Source organism: Pongo abelii, chromosome 21 (assembly GCF_028885655.2).
Source record: "Pongo abelii isolate AG06213 chromosome 21, NHGRI_mPonAbe1-v2.0_pri, whole genome shotgun sequence".
In the NCBI taxonomy this organism is placed as follows: domain Eukaryota; kingdom Metazoa; phylum Chordata; class Mammalia; order Primates; family Hominidae; genus Pongo; species Pongo abelii.
Window position 1 is genome coordinate 63,238,788 of NC_072006.2, and position 19,858 is coordinate 63,258,645.

Genomic DNA, 19,858 nt, shown 5'->3' on the forward strand with positions numbered 1-19,858 from the left:
CCTGACAGAGTAAAACAAGCCTCTCCTTAAGTATTTTCCAAGGTTCATCTCAAGAACCACACAGCACCTCATTCCTAGAATGCTTATGGTCAAAAGCACACTTTGGCAGTTAATTAAATTCCCATTGTCCTGTAATTGCGAGTGTGAGTGTGTGACACAGGCTGGCGGCCACAACTCCTGTCCTAGAGGCTCTTTTGCCAGGGACCCTGCACCATCTCCACCAGGTGCCCGGGCACTCAGGAGGCACTGCTGGACTTCTTGCTGGGCCGTTGGCTCCCTAAATACACAGATTATTGCTTAAGGGCGAGGATCTCCTCCACTTAAGTCAAATCTGACATGCCTCAATGCCTTTTCTATGTGGCTCCTCACATGCCTGAAACCAAATCTGCCATTTGGAAAACCGGAAAGTCTTCTCTTGCTCCTCTTCCCTCCCTCCTCAGTGAAGAGCTGGGAGAGAAGTGACGGCTGCTTCCTGAGGGAACTTCTAGACCAGTAAAGGGAAGGATTCCCAATTTATGATGACTTTTAGCCGAAACAATGGATGGGGAAGAGGGGGTCCAGAAGTAATCACCAGCCTCCAGTGCGTTCTCATTTCTGACGTCGAGAGGCCCTTCTTTCATTCTCCTGGCTCCACGATATTTTATCATGCACAGTGTATGTCACTCATGGGCCCTATTAGGAATCCTATCGTCCTAGCAGTGGAGGTGACCTTGTAGACCAACCCATCCAACACCTCAGGGTTCTCATACACAAGGAAGGAAGAAGTGGAAAGAAAACCTTGATGTGGAAACCAAGTATCCACCACAAGGAAGCCAAGGATGCACCCTGCTAGGGCACTGATCTGATTATCAACCCATCCAGATCAACCCCACACACACCTGACTGAGACCTAAGGGGGCCACACATCCTAACACCAGCACGAGGCAGGACCTCATCTTCACTGGACTGTCTTTTAGAAAAATGAAGCCAAGCAAAAATAACAAACAAATATCTTAGAATTCTCTTTAACGCAAAGCAATGCTACAGTGAATGACGCCGATTTCTCCCCAGTTATCAGGATGGACTGATTACAGTGCCCAGATTCATTTGCCTGAAGATAATTGCCTCAATTATCCACTTCACTTTGCACATATAGAAATAGTCCCAATCTACTGGAGCCTCAGTGACTAGACATGTAAAATTGGTCTAATCATATTTTGAAGAGCTCGAGCTGCAAGGATTTCTATGAGCGTGTGCCTAAACCGTGACACCACTAAGGGTTTCTCCCCTCTGGGCTCGAGGCGTGCTCGCTCTCTCCCTCCCAAAAATCTGATGGGGTGAGTCAGATCCTCAGCAGATAAGATGAAAACAACTTTGAGGCTGTCTGTCAGGTCTAGGGGTTAGAGGAAAGATAGGATGTCCAGGACAGCTGGACAAAAGACAAAGCTACGAGCCGAGAGCTTTCCTGACGGTTGAGTGGTCCTTTGCAATCAGCAGTGTTTTCACCCACAGCTCACTGGCTGGCATGGCTGCTGGTGGGCAGGGCAGAGGTGGACATCTGGGGCCAGAACCACGTAGACTGGGGGTGTCCTGAGACAATGATGTCTCCGCTGGCTGCAGGAAAGAACCAGACAAGCTCAGTGTAGGTCCAGCTGGGCAGACAGCCGGAGCTCAGGATGAAGCAAGGCAGGGTGTCAGAGTCCAGGGGCTGAACCGGAGAACATAGAATGCCAAGCTCCAGGGCCACGGCAAAGAAATGAGACACCACGTCCAAGAGGGCCTGTACCCCTCTTGGGTACTGATGCTTTGCCTGAGCAAGGGGGCTTCTAGATGCTTCCCGTTGGATCAAGAGTCTAGAAATTGCTCCTCCTGTGGCAGAGGGAGAGAGAGGGAGGTAGGCACTGTATCAGTAGGAGAAGCTCAACAGAGCACGAAGTGAAGAGAAAGTAAGGGAGCTACTGGGAAGACAGCTCCGAGCAATCTCTATGCACAAAACGAAGGCTCCTTTCTGATCCTACTCCCTTTAAAAACGAATGGCACAAATACAGTATTGTAATCCCAACAATGGCCTAGACAGAAACCAGCCATGTCAAAAAGGTGATTATTTCCCTCTATTGTTTGCTTTTAGCTCTAGATGGCATTCCCCCCAAATCTCAAAATCAGGAGCTCGAGGTTTTCACCATTTCTACTGGTGAGAGCCAATTGATATCAGTGCAGTCTGAATAGCAGCAAAATAGCACCCTAGAGAACTGAGCCAAATGCTTCTGCATTGTACCTAGTCCTCTCTGGGGAACAGGTGGGAGGGGCCAATACCAAATTCTCGGTGGGGTTGAGCCTTACTGGCTGATTGCCACAGTGAGGGGTGGGGAGTGCTGCAAACTCCCTGAATTCATTTCTATCCAAAGGAAAGTTTGAAAAGCTCTTCATCTCCAAAAATAGTCCTTTCCAATGATTATCCAAAAAATATCTTCAAGAGTGATTATACCCGCTCACCAGGCAGGGCAGAACCAATCCATTATCTTGAGTTTCATCTTGGAAAATGCACTGAGGTCTATGGGACCTCTGACAATAGCCTGCAAGCCTTCTGAGAACCCATGATTCATCTGTCTCCCCCAGGGCCACTAGCACACGGCTTTGCACACAGTAGACACATGGTTAGAAACAAGTGGATTGAAAGCAATTCTCATGGGCTTTTAAAAATCAAAAGAAAATCTCAGAGTCAGACTAGGTAAAGACTCATCTCTTTCTGAAAATCACAAGATGACTGTACCTCTGATTCTAACCAGTTACTCAACTTCCCTCCCTGTCTATCTGGGCTGGAACGTATTACTCTACACCTGTCAGCAATCTGGTTTTAATATTTGGGGGCACTTTACATCAATGTGTGTGTTGTTGGATGGCAGGAATTGCTCATCCTCAATTACTTCGATCTCCCCACAATGCCCGGAATAGTGTCTTGATCATAGAAGTGGCTCAATTTATGATTGCTAAATAGCCAACTTCATTTGTAATTTCCGAGACAGCTCCAGGAGAGGAGGCAAAGAGAACCAATGTAATTAACAGATGGACTTGACTAATTTCTTTGCTTCAACAAGTGGTGAGTTGTGGAGCAAAGAGCCTCCACACCCTGCCTTGGTGAGGAAAGCTCCTCCACAGGCCGCTGGGTCCATCGCACACATCTGTTTGCCCTGTCTTAAAACTGCCACCCCAACATTCCTTCCTGTCACTGAGCCACTTGCACTTTCAATGCTTCCAAAATAGTAAAAAGTGGCAGGGTGGGGGGAGGATCGTGTCCATCAGTAGAGCCCCCAAACCCTTCTCCCACAGCCTACAGAGGCCTTCAATGGAATCAGAGGCTAACCTGATAAGACTGCGGTGGGCACCAAGTTCCAACCCCACTTGCTCACGCACACCATGAAAAACATCTCCAGTGTGTGGTCACCTGTCCTTTGACTTCACATTGCTTCTGACAAAGCGCCAACTTTCTGACAGCCCACTCCATGTCAGATTCTTCTTTGGGTTCTGCTGAAGGCTTTCTGCTACAACTACCACCGATAGGTTCTAATTTTGCCCTCTAGAGCCATATATAATAAATCTTAAGGCCTCTTCCACATGAAAATCCTTTAAGGAGCTAAAGACAATATTCTCCACAATTTATCCGAATCAGAAGCTTACTGTATGATACTGCAGTGAGCTGGGAACTGCGCTTTCCTGTCCAACTGGTTTAGGAGCCTCCCTCCAGCAGAGCCCCGTAAGTGATATATGCCCATACTTTATTTACCTGCAGACAGAGAGAGCCCCTTGTTCCTTAGCCCGGTAACAACAGAGGTGGTTCATCACCCACTTGCTCCTGTTTGAAATTCACTCTGCAGCGAGCACTTTTTAAAGTCATGCACATAATGCATTTTAAAGAGCATCTTCTGTACGGCTCCATTTGCTTGACCTCGGCACTAAGTGTGAGATGGAATGGCATCTCAGTGCAGTCCCCCACTCCTTCCTCCCAGAGCCTGTGGTGAATGTACACTGAGATGTATTTGTAACTACACAGGACTGGGGCTCAAAAATGCAGTGTTTTGTTAAATGTTTGTTTGCTGATTAAAATGCATCTTGCAAAGAAAGCACATTGCTAATGCAGAATCTAGTCCAAAAATATGTATTATGTAATGCACATTTTTTAATAATGCAGGCAATCTCGGTGTATCTATATTAGTGAATCAGCTCTGGGCTGCCATCTCCTTTATAGGCATAAAAGCACTCCATCTGAAGAATGAAGTACTTTCTTATGTACACTAAAGAACCATAATCCACCTCGTTGCTGACAGCTGACATTAGTTTCCATTCAAAGGGCATTTACTAGCACCCATATATTCCCGATTTTCCCCCAACGTGCCCTGAAATCAGCTTGAGTAATATATTTCTGTTCCATATGCTGTCGATGGAGCTGTGCTAACTAGAAGAAATAAAGTGGGTGGGTCAGTGCAGGCAGACCCTCTAGAAAACGTGCCCCATTAGTTGGGACTGAGAAGCAGAGATCAGGATTTGAAATATACAGCTCTAAATGCCCCTGCCCAGTGTCCCATGATAATATCCACACAGTGACTACAGCCACGCAGGCACCTGTGATAATAAAACCCTTGCAGTTCCACAGGAAAAGTGGTAGAGCAGGGCACAACTGGAACATAGACATTTGTCCTTTTGTGGGGTCTGACAAATCAATCCTACTTTATCAGACTAACCTCCCAGGTTCAAGCAATTCTTGTGGCTCAGCCACCCGAGTAGCTGGAACTACAGGCGTGCGTCAACACGCCTGGCTAATTTTTGTATTTTTAGTAGAGACGGGGTTTCACCATGTTGGTCAGGCTGTTCTCGAACTCCTGGCCTCAAGTAACCCACCCACCTCGGCCTCCCAAAGTGCTGGGATTATAGGTGAGAGCCACCATGCCCAGCCCAATCACTATTTTAATGCTACAAACTAACACAGAGTGCAAGATACAAGCTAGACACAGCCAAGATGCAGAAAGGAAAACCTCAACACATCCAAAGCAGTTGCTGGTCTCTCACTGGGGTATGAACTCTGCACTTGGTGGTTTTAATACAGGTGTGGTGTTGAAAGTGTGAGGTTAAGTTCCATCATGGTGAGAATGGCTGTGGGTACCTGACTGACTCTTCAGACACCAGGCAGAAGTACCAGTACCAGGAGGGCCTGGTGGGCCACCCAGTGGTAGAGCCTCTTTTTTTAAGATTCCCCATACTGACTCAAGAAGGAGAAAAGGACCACAACCCATGACATGTGTCCTAAGTGAAACAACCTTCTTGATACTCCCATGGATTCTGGGACGATGGCTTTGCTCTGAGTTGTTTCGCCTTTGGACTTGTCACTATGGCCAAAAGGCACTCCATAATCATCATGGAGGGCCAGACTGAAGACATGTGCACCCCAAAAGCAGCAGCCAGGTTAGCTCCCACTGCAGGGATCTCCTCCTGTAAGCCATCATTTGATTTTCTAGGGCCAAGAAAGAGCGGCACTATTTACTCCAAATCTTCAGCCTTGCAGAGTACAACAACACGATCTAGTGGTGTCTGACCGCCCCCTAGCCCTGATCCAATCATTTTCTCATGTGGAATTCAAGCTAGATTAAACAACGTTGGTGGGTACAGAGGGATTCTGACTGATTCAATCTCCTGATTAACAGCAAATTACTCCAAAATATCCTTTCCTTAATACAATACTTTTGTTGTTGTTGTTCACTACTCTACCTTCAGCACCTAAAACACAGCTTGGCACATGCAAAGCACCCAATGAGTATTGCTGAGTTACCTTTGTTAAAAACCTATCTAGGAGCCGGACGCGGTGGCTCACGCCTGTAATCCCAGCACTTTGGGAGGCCGAGGCGGGCAGATCACTTGAGGTCAGGAGTTTGAAACCAGCCTGGTCAATATGGCGAAACCCCTCTCCACTAAAACTACAAAAATTAGCTGAGCGTAGTGGTGCACGCCTGTAATCCCAGCTACTCAGGAGGCTTAGGTAGGAGAATCTCTTGAAGCCAGGAGGCAGAGGTTGCAGTGACTCAAGATCATATCAGCGCACTCCAGCTTGGGTGACAGAGCGAGATTCTGTCTCAAAAAAAAAAAAAAAAAAAAAAAACGAAAAAAACAAAAACAAAAACACCTATCTAGGAAATAGTTGTAAGGGGCCTCCAGTGAGGACTCCGTGTCACCCTGAACTGCCCCGCAGGAGAGAAGTGGTTGTGTGTACTGAGAGCGCAGGAAAGACTTCCCTTTACCCATGCTCTCAGCTCTAGTCCACTTCCAGCACCACCTTCTCAGCTCAATCGAGCTCAGGGCAGTCCTCAGATGGGCTTGCAGACTTGCAAACTACTACCTCAACCGTGGGGGCCCTTGTTGAAGAAGATGAGGTAATTAGCCAATTCAGACTGTTTGGGCACGTATTTTTTGGAAACTTTTCTAATTACAGTCACTGTAACAGATCTGCTAAAGGTAGTTTCACGATTAATGGCTGCCCGAAGTTACCATCCTCAAACTATTAAGCCATTGGAAAATGCTAGGGGCATAATACTCGTGTATAGACCCTCATTCCCCTGAATATTTGCTATTTGGGGTTCTGGGTTTTTAGCTGCTCCCAGGCTGTGTTTATTTCCCCAATAACTGGGGAAACTGGGGAGGGGCACGACCCCACGGGAGCCTGCGCCCACCTGCCCAAGTACTGGACCTGGGGCTAGCTTGCCGCTTGCTCCTTGCCACCCGCCAGGCCCCCCGCCCATCGCTTCGCCCAAATCCTTTCAAACAAGGTTCCCTCCTGCCATCTGCCGGCCCACTAGGGTCTGCGCCACAGCCTCGGCGCCACTACGCAGCTCGCGGGGAGGTGGCCCCCACCTCCTTACTGCACATGCCCGGCAGAAGTCCGGGCGCGCAACTTCGCAGAACCTCACTGCCCGTCCCTCCTCGCCTCAGTCTCCTCTGTCCTCTTCCAGGCAAGAGGACCGGCGGAGGCACCTCTCTCAAGTCTTAGGCTGCGGAATCTAAGACTCAGCGAGAGGAGCCCGGGAGGAGACAGAACTTTCCCTTTTTTCCCATCCCTTCTTCTTGCTCAGAGAGGCAAGCAAGGCGCGGAGCTTTAGAAAGTTCTTAAGTGGTCAGGCAGGTAGGTGCTTCCCTTTTTCTCCTCACAAGGAGGTGAGGCTGGGACCTCCGGGCCAGCTTCTCACCTCATAGGGTGTACCTTTCCCGGCTCCAGCAGCCAATGCGCTTCGGAGCCGCTCTCTGCAGAGCCAGAGGGCAGGCCGGCTTCTCGGTGTGCGCCTAAGAGGATGGATCGGAGGTCCCGGGCTCAGCAGTGGCGCCGAGCTCGCCATAATTACAACGACCTGTGCCCGCCCATAGGCCGCCGGGCAGCCACCGCGCTCCTCTGGCTCTCCTGCTCCATCGCACTCCTCCGCGCCCTTGCCACCTCCAACGCCCGTGCCCAGCAGCGCGCGGCTGCCCAACAGCGCCGGAGCTTCCTTAACGCCCACCACCGCTCCAGCGCCCAGGTATTCCCTGAGTCCCCCGAATCGGAATCTGACCACGAGCACGAGGAGGCAGACCTTGAGCTGTCCCTCCCCGAGTGCCTAGAGTACGAGGAAGAGTTCGACTACGAGACCGAGAGCGAGACCGAGTCCGAAATCGAGTCCGAGACCGACTTCGAGACCGAGCCTGAGACCGCCCCCACCACTGAGCCCGAGACCGAGCCTGAAGACGATCGCGGCCCGGTGGTGCCCAAGCACTCCATCTTCGGCCAGTCCCTCACCCAGCGTCTGCACGCTCTCAAGTTGCGAAGCCCCGACGCCTCCCCTAGTCGCGCGCCGCCCAGCACTCAGGAGCCCCAGAGCCCCAGGGAAGGGGAGGAGCTCAAGCCCGAGGACAAAGATCCAAGGGACCCCGAAGAGTCTAAGGAGCCCAAGGAGGAGAAGCAGCGGCGTCGCTGCAAGCCGAAGAAGCCCACCCGCCGTGACGCGTCCCCGGAGTCCCCTTCCAAAAAGGGACCCATCCCCATCCGGCGTCACTAATGGAGGACGCCGTCCAGATTCTCCTTGTTTTCATGGATTCAGGTTAGTTGCCCACCGCTAAATTGGGGAGCCTGAGGGCGGTGTAGGAGCGGGCGGAAAGGAGGTGAGAAGGAAAGGCAGGTTAGGGGCGAGTGGGAAGAGAGGAGGCTCAGCTGGCCAGCCAGGGATCGGGGGTCAGGGTGAGGCGGCGAGGGCTCCCCCAAATTTCCCAGGATGCCAGGGGCGCCCTGGTGGCCAAAGGCTTGTTGGACGGCGGGGCGCACCCCGTGCGTCCCGCTGGAGACAACCTGAGGTCTCGGAGCTGGTGCCCCGGCTACGCGACTGAATCCCGAACGCACCCCAGATTTGGAGCTGCACACCCAAACGGCATTGGTAAGTCACTTGTTTTGCGCGCTTTTCTTCCTCCTAGAAAGACTAGTCTCAAATAAGTTGGCCTTCTCAGGTGCCCAAAATGTGGTTCGGAGGTGCGCGCGCCAACTTTCACGAAGTGAGAGCAGCCGCGCTGTAGAGACACTGTTGAAATGTGCGGAAAGTAATGAGAATGGGAATGGCCGAGAACTCTGGAGACTGACTACCCGGGAGGGAAGTCATGCGCGCGCGGCGCCTAAGCAGCTCAGAGCCGGGAGCCCAGGTCCCAGAGCTGACAATTAAGCCGCGGGACCTCCGCGCCAGTGCCTCCAGCTGCCGCGCGCCAGCCTTGGCCGCCACAGCCCGCCTCCCGGCGCTCGCGGGACAGAGACCGCCTCAAAGAGCGGGCGCACCTGCCACCGCGCGCTGGAGCTGACCTCTCCCGGCGGCGGGCGGTTAGGGGAAAGTACCTGGGAGAAAGGTAGAGGAGGTAAGGGGACCCTTGGGGGGTGCCCCTACGGGCTACCAGGGTTGAACGCACAGGCATGGTCACGTCGGGGTATTGCCAAGCTTTTGGCGCAGCTGGTCGGGTGGCCAGGCTGCATGCGGCTTAGCAGGAGACGTCCTGGGCTGTTTGCGCAGGACCTCTGGAGGCCCTCGAGATGGTCGCAAGCGGAAAGGTAAAGCGGAACAAGGGACAGGCTGGAGAGAGGGGTCGCGTCTAACATCAGGATAACTTACAATTCGTTTCCAAAGAGCGCGGTACGCGCAGAGCTGGGGAAAGGTGTTGGATCCGGCGCCAGTCCTTGGACTGTTAGTCGAAAAGGAGGCAGGGGCCGGCGGCTCCGGCAGCCTTGGGGAGGGGAGGCGAGGCAAGGCGGCGTGCTCCGGCCATCTTCAGCTCGGGTGGAGTTAAGCTTAGAATCTGTAACCTGGAGGGGAATCTGCTCTGATGACCCAGCACAAAAACGGCCGCAATCTGGTAACGCACCTTCGGAAGGGAAGGCGTGCTCTCCTCGCCAGTCCTGGGGGGAAAGACTGATAAGTGAAATGTCTTTAAAAAATCTCATCCGACTTGGAAATTGATTTTTTTTTTCCTGGTGTGCGTGTCTCATTTTGCGCCGGCTTGAATTATTCGGATGACAATTATTTGGAGGAATAGTAAAGCGTTTTGAGGGCTTGAAATGAATGACGGTCAGGTTCTTAACTCCTAAGAAAAGGATGATGATGGAAGGAAAATATCTTAAATGGTCTTCCTTCCAGGACCTATTCCGTAGGAAAGGCGTCGCGGCGCCCAAGACTTAGTTCTGCCGGGCTGCAGCGCAAACTGTGGTTGGATGCCTTTGTGGTCTTCCCTAATACGGAGAAGCCAATTTATTTGCAAGTGGTTTTCTGCGACAGCAATGTTAGTCTCAGAAGTTTGGAGGCTGCGGAAGGGCTAGGCGTGCCCCGCTTTTGGCTTGCCCCTAAATCGAAATTCCTACTTAATGTAAACAATGATGGTGTGTTGCTTTCTGCGACATTAAGTGTTCAGTTTTTCCTCTGGTAATGTCTCAGCCTGAGTTCATCAAGCAAAAGGTCTCTAGGGACAAGCAAGAGAAACCAGGGATTGTGTTGAATTTTTTTGGTGTGCCTCTCAAGTGTGGGAGCTATCTTCAGACTGGGTATTCTGGGAGACCCGTTTTCCCACAGAGCTAGGTTTATTCATTAGAGAAATGAGCATGTTGCCTTGTTGCAGGATGAATAAACAAGTTTTTTAAAAGCCCTCCGTGTCGAACCCACATCTCACACCCATCTTGCTGTTTTTTAAACAGAAGCCCAATACAGGGAGGTTTCCTGAACTGTAAGCAATGTACCATGTTCACATGTAGCAAGGAGGGGCAATCTAGGAACACACACTGTCTTTCAGACAGTCTTCCACAAACTGCCTCGCCATCTGCATTACAGCCCAATTGTGAAAACCTGTTACCTACCGGCACACACTCTCCCCCGCTCAATTCCCCTCCCCCAGCTTCCCTCTTTACACCCTGATTCAAGAGTGGAAAAGCCAGTGCAGACCATATAAAGCAACTGAGAGCTATACCAACCCCCGAGGATCTCAAAGCACCTATGACCCTCCCTGAGAAAACAGGATTTTGCTATATAGACCTAGCAAACCTTCTTTCTGCCTGAGAAACTGGTATTCAGCTGCCTTCCTTTTCCAGAGCCATTTCTAGCAAGTTCCCCAAGCATTCCCAACTCACTAGTCTCCCAGCTGGCCCTTTGTCTCACCCTGCTCAACTGGGGTTAGCATTTGAATAGGCCCACTTGCCCCTTTTACATAGGTGAGGTCTGTGGGGTGAGGATATGCTCTCAAGAAAAAGCAGATCTTACCATTAACCACATAGGTGAATTACCAACCACTTTTAACATTTCAAATGGAGGGTGAGGGAGGAGGAGGAGCAGGAGAATAAAGCTTGTTAAACATGATGATATGCCCCCAATATTGAAGTTCTTTCCTTTACTACATTAATCATTTGCTTAATGGAAATTTGCTTTTGTGGGGGAGGGGAGGGCGACCCAAAGGTGCTCTTGTAACTGAACTTATCTGAGCTGGGAATTTATGTTGCAATGTTCCAATATTGTGTGGGGTCAACCCGATGTAGGTTTAAAGTTTCGCAAACTAAACTTTTTATGTTCATCAGAATTCAAGAATTAGAAATGTTACAGTTTGGGATTGTTTTGAGATGTTTCTTTAATGCACTGCAAGCCTTTCTCACCCTGGAGTTGCTTACAGCCTTTGACTCTTCAGCCTTCATTTTCTGCAGCTGTGTAGAAGGTTAAGGAGGAAGAAAGCTGAAACTTCAGTGTTGGTAAGAATGAGGTTTTTTGGTTTTTTAATAATCTACATGGATTTACCTCAATTATCAGTTATTATTATACTGCTCTTCAAGAAGAGGGAAGCTTTTGAGAGGAAACTGAGCAGAAACCATGGTGTGAGTAAAGCATGTCTCTTAACTGGAAGGTGACCTATCACAAAAACCAAATCACTAAAATAAAATTAAGCTTCCAGGCCAGTGATGTCATGTGCCAGCTCAACTGCTGCTCTTCTCTAAAAAATCACCCAGCAGAGGGATGAGATGCTCAAATGACATCTTTAATCCCCATGTTCAAGAATGAGAGATGAAATTTCTTGTTCTGTTGTGGGGTTTTGACACTAATGACTCTATTTCCTATAACTTGATGTCCCAAACTAGAGCAGTGGGATCTAAGACGAAAGGCCCAGGGCTAGCAGCCCAGGTTGCTTCTAGCCATGGTCAAGTGGCCTTAGGTCAGACCCAACACCCCTCTGCCTCAGTTTCTTCTAAAATGAGGTCGCTGAATGAGATGATCCTATTTATCCCTTTCAGCTCCAAATGTCTAGATTGATTAGCTTAAGAAGCCTGGGGTTGTCCAATTTGACTCTACACTAGTGATTTTAACCCTAATGGAAGTCCCCAAAAACTTCAAAAGTTGATCAAATAAAAAGCACCAGCTAGGTATCGCGCCATTGCACTCCAGCCCGGCCTACAGTGTGAGACTCTGTCTCAAAAAAAACAAAACAACAACAACAACAACAAAAACCCCGAAAAACAAAAAAAGCACCAGCTATGAAGAAATCTGTTTTGTGTTGGTTTCATGTAAATTTTGTCAAATCTGCTTTACAGTTGGTTGCAAAATGGTCTCAAAGGCAGTTTAGAGAATGCAGAATTCCACTGTGTCCTTTCCCTAAACTGGAAACATTTAGCCATCCTGAGAGTCATATTTAGTGTGTGTTTTATGTGTGTGTGTGTGTGTGTGTTCCCCACCTTCTGTCCCTGACCTTGGTGTCTAAGAACAAGCTTTTCAGAGCAGGAGCAGGCAGCATGGTTGCAAGTACTGACCCAGTACTGCAGCTTGGAGAGGCTAACCACTGTGGGAGACGGCAGACTGATGGGAACATTGGTTAAGTGACCACAAGTGTTGTTGAAAGTTTTTTGGTAACAGTTTTAAGTGTTCTGGTTAAGCTAGACCTGAAAAAAAAGGTATAGAAGCTACAGCTATTTGAGATAAACCAGTTTTCTCAACCTTTGTTTTTTTCATGATCACTCCCCTCTTAGCTTCTTCAGACATGTTTCTTATTTGCCCCTCCCCATGACATTTTAATACCACGGACATATAGCTATACCCCATTATCTGTTTATGTACTGCAGGACCTTGTCACAGCTAAGACTTTTTTGCACACCGCATCCCCCAAAACCAATTTTGCCTCCATCACACATGCATGGGATAAACAAAGCAAATATTTCAAAAACAAAAAAATCTGGTTCTGTCAAATTTTTAGCACCCATTTTTGTTTAGCACCCAAAGTGATTTAGCACCCATTTTTGTTTTATAATTTCTTTCTTACATATCAAAAGGCCATACGTGGGGGGTGGGGGGGCATAAATTTTTTACTGGTATTTGTTTTCTTTCCCTTGTTTAAAAATCTCAGGAGTTTTTTCAAATGCCTCCAATAGCTATGCTGGTCCAAGCACTAGTGGCCATTAATTCACAGGGCAGAGAAGCCAGAATAAACAGCCTAGTGACTTAGTTCTCCCAAGGCCAAGAGCCTGCAATGCGGGGCCACCATCACCTGTTGACAGTGCTCAGCCAGCAGAGGCAGGACTCTGCCTGCAACTATTCCCGGGTAGAAATGGGGAGGCTGCTTTCCCAGCTCCCACTGGGCATAGCCTGTGTGTTTATTTTAGGGTAAGTATGTTACAAATTAGCAGGGCACATGGCTATGAGAAAGGCCAACATAAACCCAGGCAGCAGGGACAGAGGGTAAGTGGTGACAGTAAAGTGGGGAGAGATTTAAGGAAGACAAAAGGAAAAGAAGAGTTTGAGGGATCACAGAAAAAAGGAAGATGTGGGCAGATAAGACAACCCCTGGGAAGGAGCAGAAAAGAAGATTTAGAAATGGGGAAAGGGGTCACAAAGCCAGGAAATTTGGGGGTTATAAAGAAAGTTGTTTGAAGGAATAAAGAGAGTCTTGAAGAGAGAAAGGTTGAGGGCAGCTTCAAGTATCTGGTGGCTAAGGGGGTTAGAACCAGGTGCATCAACGGACAGACTTCAGCTCAACATTAGGAAGGACATTTTTAAAAGCCAAATATGGCATTGGAGGGCTACTAATGAGGCTCACAGATTTGACACCGTTAACATCACTGTCCCCCTGAGAGTTTCTTACAGACCTGGTCCAAAAATTCCAATTTCATAGGTGTGGAGTTTTCATACAAGTACTTCAATTGCTACACTCAAAGAGAAAGATTTAACACCTAGAAATCTAGCTGTCTAGCTCCAAGGCTAAAGCCTTGGGTTTTGGTTCACAGCAAGGTTGGTCTTCAAGGTCTCCACTCTCAAACTTGAGGGGTCCAAGGGGCACAGGCCAAAGACTGGTAGCCAGCAGAAGACCACGTTTCTTCTTCCCCCAACCCCATGTGAGAGCTGGTTTCTGAGTGTCCTGGCTTATGTTGCTGTCTTAATTAGATTTCATTAGGAAACTTTGCTCTGGGTAATTGGGGTTGTTCTACAAGGTGAAATATACCATTCCCCTCAAATAATGATGCCCAGAAGCCCCCAGGGTGGCTGGAATTTCCACCATGAATTACAGAAATTTTAAGCAGAGCTTCCACTAAAGCCAAATTTACCTTCCGAGATTCCTCTTTCCCCTCCAACCCCTACTTTTGGCTCTTAGTTGCTTTCCCATGGTGCTGTTCATCTTTTCCGGAATGGCCTCTCCTCCCCTGAAATTCTCTGCTTCATCATCAGCTAGTCTGGAGAAGGAATCCACAAATGTCTGGACCCACTGTTCAAGCACAGGTGGTCAGAGGACAGTGGCATGCCTTGGCTGAAACAGAATTTGGGGCACCTTTTGAGAAGGTTGCTGAGCTATAGCTAATTAGCTGAGTGAAGGGGTCTGAATTCACGATGGGGGCTTTTTAATCTGAGCATATCAAGTATTTTCATAAAGACTGTTTCCACTACGTCTAATATCAGCCTTGCATCTGCCTCTAACCTGGTATCTTGCCTCATCCATTTGAGGCCATTTTCCTTTAGCTGGCATTTGCTTCAAACAGCCTGGCCACGCAGACCCCTCTGCAGACAGCAGTATGCTGCTGCCTCCACCGGCCAAGGCGGGCAGAGGAGAGGCTGAAGGGAAAAGGATGGCAGCAGCAAGTCTTGATTGAAAAGTAATTAATTGTACAGCTTCAAAGTCTATTACTACTCAGTCAGCACTCAGAAAACATTTGTCACTGAGAGGCTGAGAAACTTCATAGTTGCCTAAATTCTTTTCTACCTTCTCTTTCTGCTTTCACTTTTTCCTCAATTGAAAGAAACCCACTGACAACTAATGACATGAATGGGCTACAGAGAAGGCACTTCTGCAAACTTCACCACCCACCTCCTCCCTGCAAAGCCGCAGACCAAAAGGAAAATGACTACCAAAAAAATACTGTTTTTCGTGGTTTCTGGTCCCTTCCCTTTCACCCACCTCCCTTCCCTCTCTCTACTTTGCCTTCTCTTTGTTGGCTACAGGGATAAACCCAGAAAGCTGACAGGTAGCTACCCAAACTTGAGATATGCCTTGTGCTTTTGGTAATGAGTAAGAATCCCAGAATGTAAGTAGAAACACAATTACTTGTTGAATACATGTGCCATGAGAGCATCAGTAGAGAGGTGAGACTAAGTTTGGGAAGCCCAGGGCATCACGTGCCGCTACCAAGGAACGGGGCTGTAATGGTGCTGTTCAGAGAGTCAATGGTAAAGAAATACATACATTCTTTCCATTGGGGGTTCCATATTTTCAAAAAGCCACTGTTTGCCACCTGTGGCACCGGGGCCGTTTGGCTTTCCTCAGAAATGCAGAGTTTAATGGAAGCATGAGAAATTTTTCCCATCCCTTTCTTAGTACATCAAGTGCAGACGCTATTATTTTTAAGTAGCCAAGTATACACAATTTTCAAGTAAACCATCCCTGGGTTTCGACAGCCAATCCTGTCCTCCCCTACTTGACACATCATCTCACTGCAGCCCTGCACTCCAGCACACAGCCCCTCAGGACAGGGGTCAAGACCCTGGCACACAGCTTCTATCCATCCTGACTCGGCCTTTTTTTCAGGCACCAGCCTCTCCTGACTTCCTCTTCCTTAGCTGCATAAACACATTAGTAGACTTTCCTTCCTCAGTCCTATCACATATTTATCTTTTCCCATGATGGCAATCCATCCAGCACTAGAAAGCTATGTTTAAGGTACTTTGCTATTATACCATTAAAATGGCAGATCCTAAAAACGCCCCTGGCAAGGTTAGGCCCCGGACGACGCTGCCCACTAACATCCAGCACTGGCCATCTCCCTCCAGATCAAGGCCACGTTTCTGTCTTGAGCTAGCAAAATTATCAGCCTTCAGGAGGATCACCAGACAAGCCAACCAATCAGGCCAATCAAGGTGGACTCCAGTAAACCCACTAGCCGATCACCCCCCAGCTGTTACTATACCAGATTCCTCAGGTCCCTGTGGCCTTTCAGGTGCCACAGGTGGGTCAACTCCTCGAACATTTCGCCACACTTCTGGGGTCCCAGACCCCACTACTGATGTTTCAGCTCTTAGCTCCACTCACCTAAAGGACTTAGGTTTTTCCGAGTCTGGTAGCCAGTCACTACAGAGAAATAACAGGAGTGGAAAAAAGGGGGAATATCAGGGTTAAATACTGGGATTTATTCTTCCTGGTCTTAATTTACCTTTAAATTAAGGCAATTCCTATTCAAATTTAAGGGTCCTTTCTCAGCTTATAGTGGTGATTTTCAACTGGGGGAGATTTTGCCCCCCAGAGGACATTTAGCAAAGTCTGGAGACATTTTTGGTTGTTAAAACTAAGGGGATGCTACTGGCATCTAGTGGGTAGAGGCTAGGGATGCTGCTCAACATCCTACAATGCACAGGGCAGTCACCACAACAAAGAATTGCCTGGCCCCAAATACCACCAGTGCAGAGGCTAAAACACCAAGTCTAGATGAGATGTGCTGAGTGGTTCTGAAACCCCTTCCTCTGGTGTGCTCCCATCTCTCCCTTCTGAGTCCTCCCTGCTCACTCCTGGACTGTCTCCCTTTTTCCTGTCCAGTGTGCCAATTGTTCAAGATTCTATTACCAAATGTATTTCTCCCCTAAAGAGTTTTCTCTGACTCCATAAATTCATCTTTGTAAGGACGATTGCCAATTTGAATGTGTGATCTTTATCTTTTTCTAAACTTCAGACCTTTCCTCCCAGATAACGGGCTGCAAAAATCTCCATCCCAACTGCCCAAAGTTCCTTCAACTCTGCCATGTCTAAAACCAAATCAGCACTGCCACCTTGCCAGCCCCTCCCACTGACTTCCCTGTCCCACTCCCAGCCTTCCATCCATCTGGGTGCCACACTTTGGCTCCTCCATCTTTTGTGTCTTTCTAGCATAAGAGCTGCTCCAGGAGGATCCTTTGGGACCCCTCTTGAGTGCCGTCCTTCAGCCTTCCTGCTTCCTTCACCGTGCTAGGTCTCTCCTTTAAACATCTCCTTTGTGCATAACCCCTTTCCTTTGTTCTCTAACAGAATCATCCTCCATGCTGTTTCTGCTTTTCCTAAAAGTAGGCTCAAATCCTCACGTGCGGAACAAAAAACTTTCAACATCCTTTCCGTTTCCTGCCAAAATAGCCTCACAAGTGCTTGCCCTCATACTCCATGGCATCCTCAGAGAGATTCTATCTAATTTCTCCTAACTTTTCTCCCCCTGCTCCCCAAGAGCCAGCCAAGGTGGCCAGTTGTGTTTACCCAGCCACGCCCCATGTTTCCTACCATTAAATCCTTTGTTCGTGGTGGGCAAACTGTCTCCCATCCCCCACTACCACCTTCTATTCATAGCCAAGGCGTCTATCCTTCCTTGGAGGCCCATATAAAAAGCCATTTTCTCCACCAAGACTTTCAAGGTCCCCCCAAGTGGAGGTCTTTTCTTTCATTTGTATGCTGCTCTACTCTCTAGGATGAGGGATTGGTATTTGCCTAACTTTTTTTTTTTTTTTTTAGTCACCTCCATGCATGTGCTCCCCTGGCAAAGAATCCTGATATCAGAAAGAATGAACAAAGGGGTCCCACAGACCCATGAGGGTGTCGAAAAGAGACCCTGAACCCGTTCCTCGACAAATGGTACTTTGGGGGTGAGCGCGAGGCCTGACGAAAGCAAATAACCCCTTCGGAGCACCCATCGCAGCCTCCCTGGGGCTCCAACCCCAATGTCTACTGACCTTCCACTTGTGCAGGCTCAGCATCCCTGGGGCCTCAACTCCTTATCCATCCTGGGCTGCTCCTCGCAGTAAGCCCTCTCCTTGGGGTCCTGGCCCTCTACCTCCCAGCCCTGGAAATCTTCTTGCTCCTCACCTTGCCCGGCAGCGGCACCCCGTTGGCTAGGTTAGCCTGCCGCCATCAACACACCCAAGGGTTGGCCCCTGGGACCCCACCTCTCCCCGGAGGCTCGGCAACCTGTGGCATGAGGAATAATGACCCCACGGCGCTAGCGGTCCTCGTGGTCTTCCAGGCCTAGCCGCCATACACCCACCCCCCAACGGCTTCTAACCACCCCAGCAGCACCTCTTCAGGCGTTCCAACGCGGCGCCCCCTATTGGACCTCCCACCCATATCCGGTTTCCGGTCTGACGCCCCCTGCTCATTCGCCAGGCAGCCTTGATTGGCATGACCCCTGCCCAATGGCTGACCCGGCGCTGGGGTCGGAGGGGAGTGAGTTGGTGTTGGGACCCAGTTGGGCCATTCAGTGGATGTTCAAGTGGTTAAGCCGTTTTGCGTGGGTGTAGTTGGCCAAAGTTTGAATCAAAGTTCAGTGTTGACATCTGGAAGTGTGTAGACCCACAGAGCTAGAGCGATATATCTTTGGGGGATCCCAAACGTTTCCCAGGGTCCAACTGTGTTCGCCTTCTTCCGTGCTGCGTGGCCACGTGGATGGTGGATGCAGGGGGTCAAGGATGCACGGTGCCTGTGGTACCCTGGCTCTAAGAGGGATGCGTTAGACTAAACGGGATCGCAACTTGTGGTGGTTCGCCCGCCTGCAGCTCTCATACAGCAGCCCGCGCCGTGCGCCCTGCTTGCTGCAGCCCGCCCTGTGTAACTCATCCAGCCTCCCCTCCCCCAGGGTTCTGCAGGTCAGGTGACCCCCTGCCTCCTGCCCAGCTGCTCTGTGCCTAGACGTGGCTCGCCAATCTGTCTCACTGGTGAGACCAACCTGATGCGCACCTGCCGGGTTTTACGTGACCCCCTAACAGCAGCTTTTCTCCCGGGTTCCAATCCCTCTGCAGACCCCAGACCAGGGCATAGCATGTGCACACACCAAGGCCACGAGGTGGTGTGGGTATTTACCTTTGGCTAGCTCTGAGCCCACCGCAGCATGGTAGCGGGAGCGCAGCTGCGCGGGCAACCGCCAGGTTTGTGGCCGGTTGGCGGGCTCAGTGTCGCCTCAGTGGGCTCTAGCAGTGGAAAAGTAAAGCGACTACCCTAAGATACCCAGAGCGAGAGGAGAGGGGCTGGAAGGGTGCTGGAGACAGGCTGTAGTGGGGCTAAAGGGGCTGACTGACCGGCGCTGCGGCCGGTGCCCGAAGCAGCGAGCAGCGCACCTCAGCTCCGGTTGCCGCGCGGCATGGTATTTATCTGTGGGTTCAGTGCGCACAGCGTTGTCCAGTCTCGAAACCACCCTAAACCGGCATTAAACCCCAACCAAAATCCCCTTTAACCCTTCCCTAGAACAGCAGGACCTGCGAAACTCTGAGGCCGCTTTGTGAGGTCCCCCTCTGCGCAGCACGCCCCCCACCCCTCTCTCGGTGCCGCCGCAGCTACTCCCTAGGGGGCTTTGCTCTTGGTGGTACGCACCCGAGACCTTCTTATTCCCCTGCGTCACCATCCACATAAACAAGGGAGCACCCTGCTTGCGCCGCTGTGGACCACAGCGGAGACCCCTAGAGTGTGATGGGGGTGGGGGCTGTTAACGTGCTTTACCGGAGCCAACCTCAGCAAGTGACAAACAAAAGCAGCAAAAAGTACACCCAAGGCATTTAAAAACAAATTGCGTGCTCGCATACTCGGCATCCCCTCTCCCTCGCCTCTCTCTGTTTCTCTGGTGGGCTCACGACCACCTGTCGCATCCCCACGCGTGCCTGCGCCCCTTCCCAGGCACCAAAAGCCTTGCGCTCCGGACTAGGGGCTTGAGATCCGGGGCTGCCTGGAGGCTGGGGGCTATGACTCAGAGTTTCAGGGGTATCCTGGGGTGATGAAATCCTTCTTCAGTCCCCCCTCCCCTGAGGAGTAGGTTGGGTTGGGGAGGGCGGGTTTCAGCTCCTGTACTCCAGCGTCCCGAGGCCCACGTCTTGCGTCACGTGTCCCGCAACGCAGG

General features: G+C 50.0%; 3 protein-coding genes across 17 annotated transcripts in view; 2 read left to right on the plus strand and 1 right to left on the minus strand.

Annotated features, from left to right (window-relative positions):
• LOC103888840 (uncharacterized) overlaps nt 1-19,310 on the minus strand; it is a 35,611-nt gene extending 16,301 nt beyond the window's left edge. For 2 of the 12 annotated variants that reach the window (XR_008517049.1, XR_008517051.1), the window contains exons 1-2: nt 17,709-18,087; nt 16,054-16,092 (exon numbers count right to left, since the gene is read on the minus strand). Coding sequence is in view for 1 of the 12 variants with exons in the window: in XM_054541908.1 (XP_054397883.1) it covers nt 9,135-9,418; nt 17,709-17,732 (308 nt within the window). In the remaining 11 variants the exon portion in view is untranslated. Of the gene's footprint in view, nt 1-9,134 lie in introns of all 12 variants that reach the window. The other 10 variants (XR_008517055.1, XR_008517054.1, XR_008517047.2 and 7 more) reach the window with 10 other exon arrangements.
• LOC129047212 (neuroendocrine secretory protein 55) lies at nt 7,308-8,045 on the plus strand. Its single transcript, XM_054541907.1, has one exon. The coding sequence runs from the start codon at nt 7,308-7,310 to the stop codon at nt 8,043-8,045; it is 738 nt and encodes a 245-aa protein (XP_054397882.1).
• Nucleotides 7,969-19,858, plus strand: part of GNAS (GNAS complex locus) — a 70,616-nt gene continuing 58,726 nt past the window's right edge. For all 4 annotated transcript variants that reach the window (XM_054541904.1, XM_054541903.1, XM_054541905.1 and 1 more), the window contains exon 1: nt 7,969-8,087. In XM_054541904.1, coding sequence (XP_054397879.1) covers nt 8,045-8,087 — 43 coding nt within the window. In that variant the 5' untranslated portion in view covers nt 7,969-8,044. The remainder of the gene's footprint in view (nt 8,088-19,858) is intronic.

What these genes read in the sequence shown, in the direction of transcription:
- LOC129047212 (XM_054541907.1), top strand. Translation starts at nt 7,308, where the DNA reads ATGGATCGGAGGTCCCGGGCTCAGCAGTGGCGCCGAGCTCGCCATAAT.